The sequence below is a fragment of the Branchiostoma floridae genome, unplaced genomic scaffold, assembly GCF_000003815.2.
Source record: "Branchiostoma floridae strain S238N-H82 unplaced genomic scaffold, Bfl_VNyyK Sc7u5tJ_771, whole genome shotgun sequence".
Lineage (NCBI taxonomy): Eukaryota > Metazoa > Chordata > Leptocardii > Amphioxiformes > Branchiostomatidae > Branchiostoma > Branchiostoma floridae.
Window position 1 is genome coordinate 1 of NW_023365930.1, and position 2,319 is coordinate 2,319.

The 2,319-nt window shown below is 48.0% G+C and overlaps 1 protein-coding gene across 1 annotated transcript in view; it reads right to left on the minus strand.

Moving 5' to 3' along the window:
- Positions 1–489: 489 nt before the first annotated feature.
- The window catches only part of LOC118408999 (chondroadherin-like protein), a gene marked incomplete at its 3' end in the record, with an annotated part of 2,820 nt that continues 990 nt past the window's right edge, over positions 490–2,319 (minus strand). Inside the window, exons 2-4 of the mRNA XM_035809862.1 lie at positions 1,588–2,269; positions 1,043–1,363; positions 490–763 (exon numbers count right to left, since the gene is read on the minus strand). Coding sequence (XP_035665755.1) covers positions 490–763; positions 1,043–1,363; positions 1,588–2,269 — 1,277 coding nt within the window. The remainder of the gene's footprint in view (positions 764–1,042; positions 1,364–1,587; positions 2,270–2,319) is intronic.

A 2,319-nucleotide genomic window follows, 5' to 3' on the forward strand; every position in this document is an offset into this window, starting at 1 on the left:
ATCTGACATACATTCATCTAGTGCTGGAACTAGGGCTGGGTATCGGTACAGCGTACCGGTACGAAACCGGTTTTTCTTATTGGACCGGTCCAGAAAAACCGGACTTGAAAAAATTAAGTGGACCGGATGTTGGACCGATTAGAAGATTAACAGAGTAGAGTTTATGGTAATTTCTACCAAGTTTTACAGCCAATCATACAAGTGCAGTTAGCGTTGAAGGATTTTAGAACGCCTGTGTAAGTCTAATACTCCACCAAACAGATCTCTATGTAGTGAAATGGGCCATTGGTATGAGTCATACTGCATCAGGTCCAGGTTCAGGTCCGGACCTGGACCTGATCCTTTGGACCTGAACCGGACCTGGACCTGAATTTTCTGTACCGGTACCCAGCCCTAGCTGGAACACATAATAACAAGTTGCTGGTATGTTCAAAGACATTCAACACACAAGAAGTAAAGAATGGCTTGCAGGATTTGACCTAATCTAACCTCAGATTTCCGATATTTGTCAAAACTTCAGTGTCCAGAGTCTCGATCTTGTTGTGGCTGAGCGCTAGATTCAGAGGGCGGGAAAAGCCCGAGAAGTCGCGTGTGTCCAGGACGGTCAGCTTGTTCCCGCTCAGGACGAGGGTGGACAGCGAAGGGAGGGCTGTCAGGGCTTCTCTGGGCACAGCTCGGAGGTAGTTGTTACTCAGGAATAGGGCCTCCAGGTCCGGCAGGTCCTGGAATGCCTCTGCATCCACTGAGAGGATGTTGTTACTGTCTGGAAGAGTTGGACATGGTAAGAATGTACCTCACCTTATACCTCACATGTTCATGACATAGATATGTGTGAAACTGCAGTTGTAAAAGCGCTTAGAAAATATAGAATAAGAAGGGCGGATGAATCTAGCTAGGATAAAGACCAATAGTTTAATAGGGACTGCTATCAACAACTTTTATGTATCTTTGGGTAGGAGGAAGTGGGGCGGTACAAATGTAGTTACCAATAGCTATAGGCTAGACACCGTTTGTGTGTGATACGACACGGCATCTTCCTTACCAAGATTGATTTCCTGCAGTTTGACAGCGTGCCTGAACGCCCCCTGGCGGAGGGTGGTGACCAGGTTACCGGACAGGTCCAGCCGCCTGAGATGACGCAAGGTTGACAGTGCAAAGGTCGGGATGTCCCTCAAGCACGTCCTGCCCATGCGCAGGGTCTGCAGGTGAGGCGTGTACAAAAATGCGTCCTGGTCCATGGTGTCCATACAGTTGTCATCCAACGTCAGCACCTTCAGAAAGGGATAGAAAGTAGACTGCAGTTGTTTAAAATACTCAATCTTGGTTGTAAAGTAGGTAAGGGACTTAAAACTACTGAAACTGTCTATTGTTTCAAGTAATATGCACGTTCTCAAAAAGCATATTTAAGTGAGTATTCCACATTCTTCAAAGATTCTATAACAGATTACACCGTGATAAAAGAAAGACAGTTATATACTTAAAACCACTGTTATACACGTGTACGCATTTCTACGAAAATGATGAAGGAGTTTGAGCGGCAGCGCGCTCCAGTTTGTGAGAACATCCTTACCTGGAGCCAGCTCATACCGGCGAAGTCCTCTCGGAAAAGTGCCTGGATGTTGTTGAAACTCATGTCTAAGGTTCGCAGTTTCCAGAGCGGGGCTAGAGCATTCGCAGGAACTGACGACATGTTATTTCCGGACAGGTACAAGTGCAACAAGTCCGGACAGCCCATGAAGGCCTGCTCCTCTACGTCACTGATTTGATTCTCAGACAGGTCGAGCGACTGCAAACGTCCCAGGTTCTTCATGTCCATGTTGGATACTTTTGGGAACCGGTTACTGTGGAGATTTAGGACCTGAAGGTACCTCATTTGTGAAAGAGCGTGATTCCCCAAGTTGGTTATGATGTTGTTTGACAAATCGAGCTGGATGATGTCAATTGGTAGACTATGTGGTACAACAGGGAGTTCCTGACCGCTGCATGTGACCTTTCCCGCATCACATTGGCAGAGCTCCGGACAAGTGATGTCCTCGTACATAGGGAGCATCGTGTAGGCTGTCAGCAGGGAACCCTGGTTACTGCACAATAGAGCCTCCTGCGGCACCCATTCCAGCTTCCTCTGGTAGAGAAATGGTGGCGACACACAAATCACGTCGTCCAACGATACCATCACGCCGGTGGTCTTGATCCAGTGGAAGAATCCCCGAAGGCGACAGTCGCACTCCAGCTCCAAACCTCTGATATCCAGACTATCCAGACGACGCAGCTCGGAGAACGTGTCAGGCGCCAGGGTAGAGAGCGGGTTCCGTGACAAGT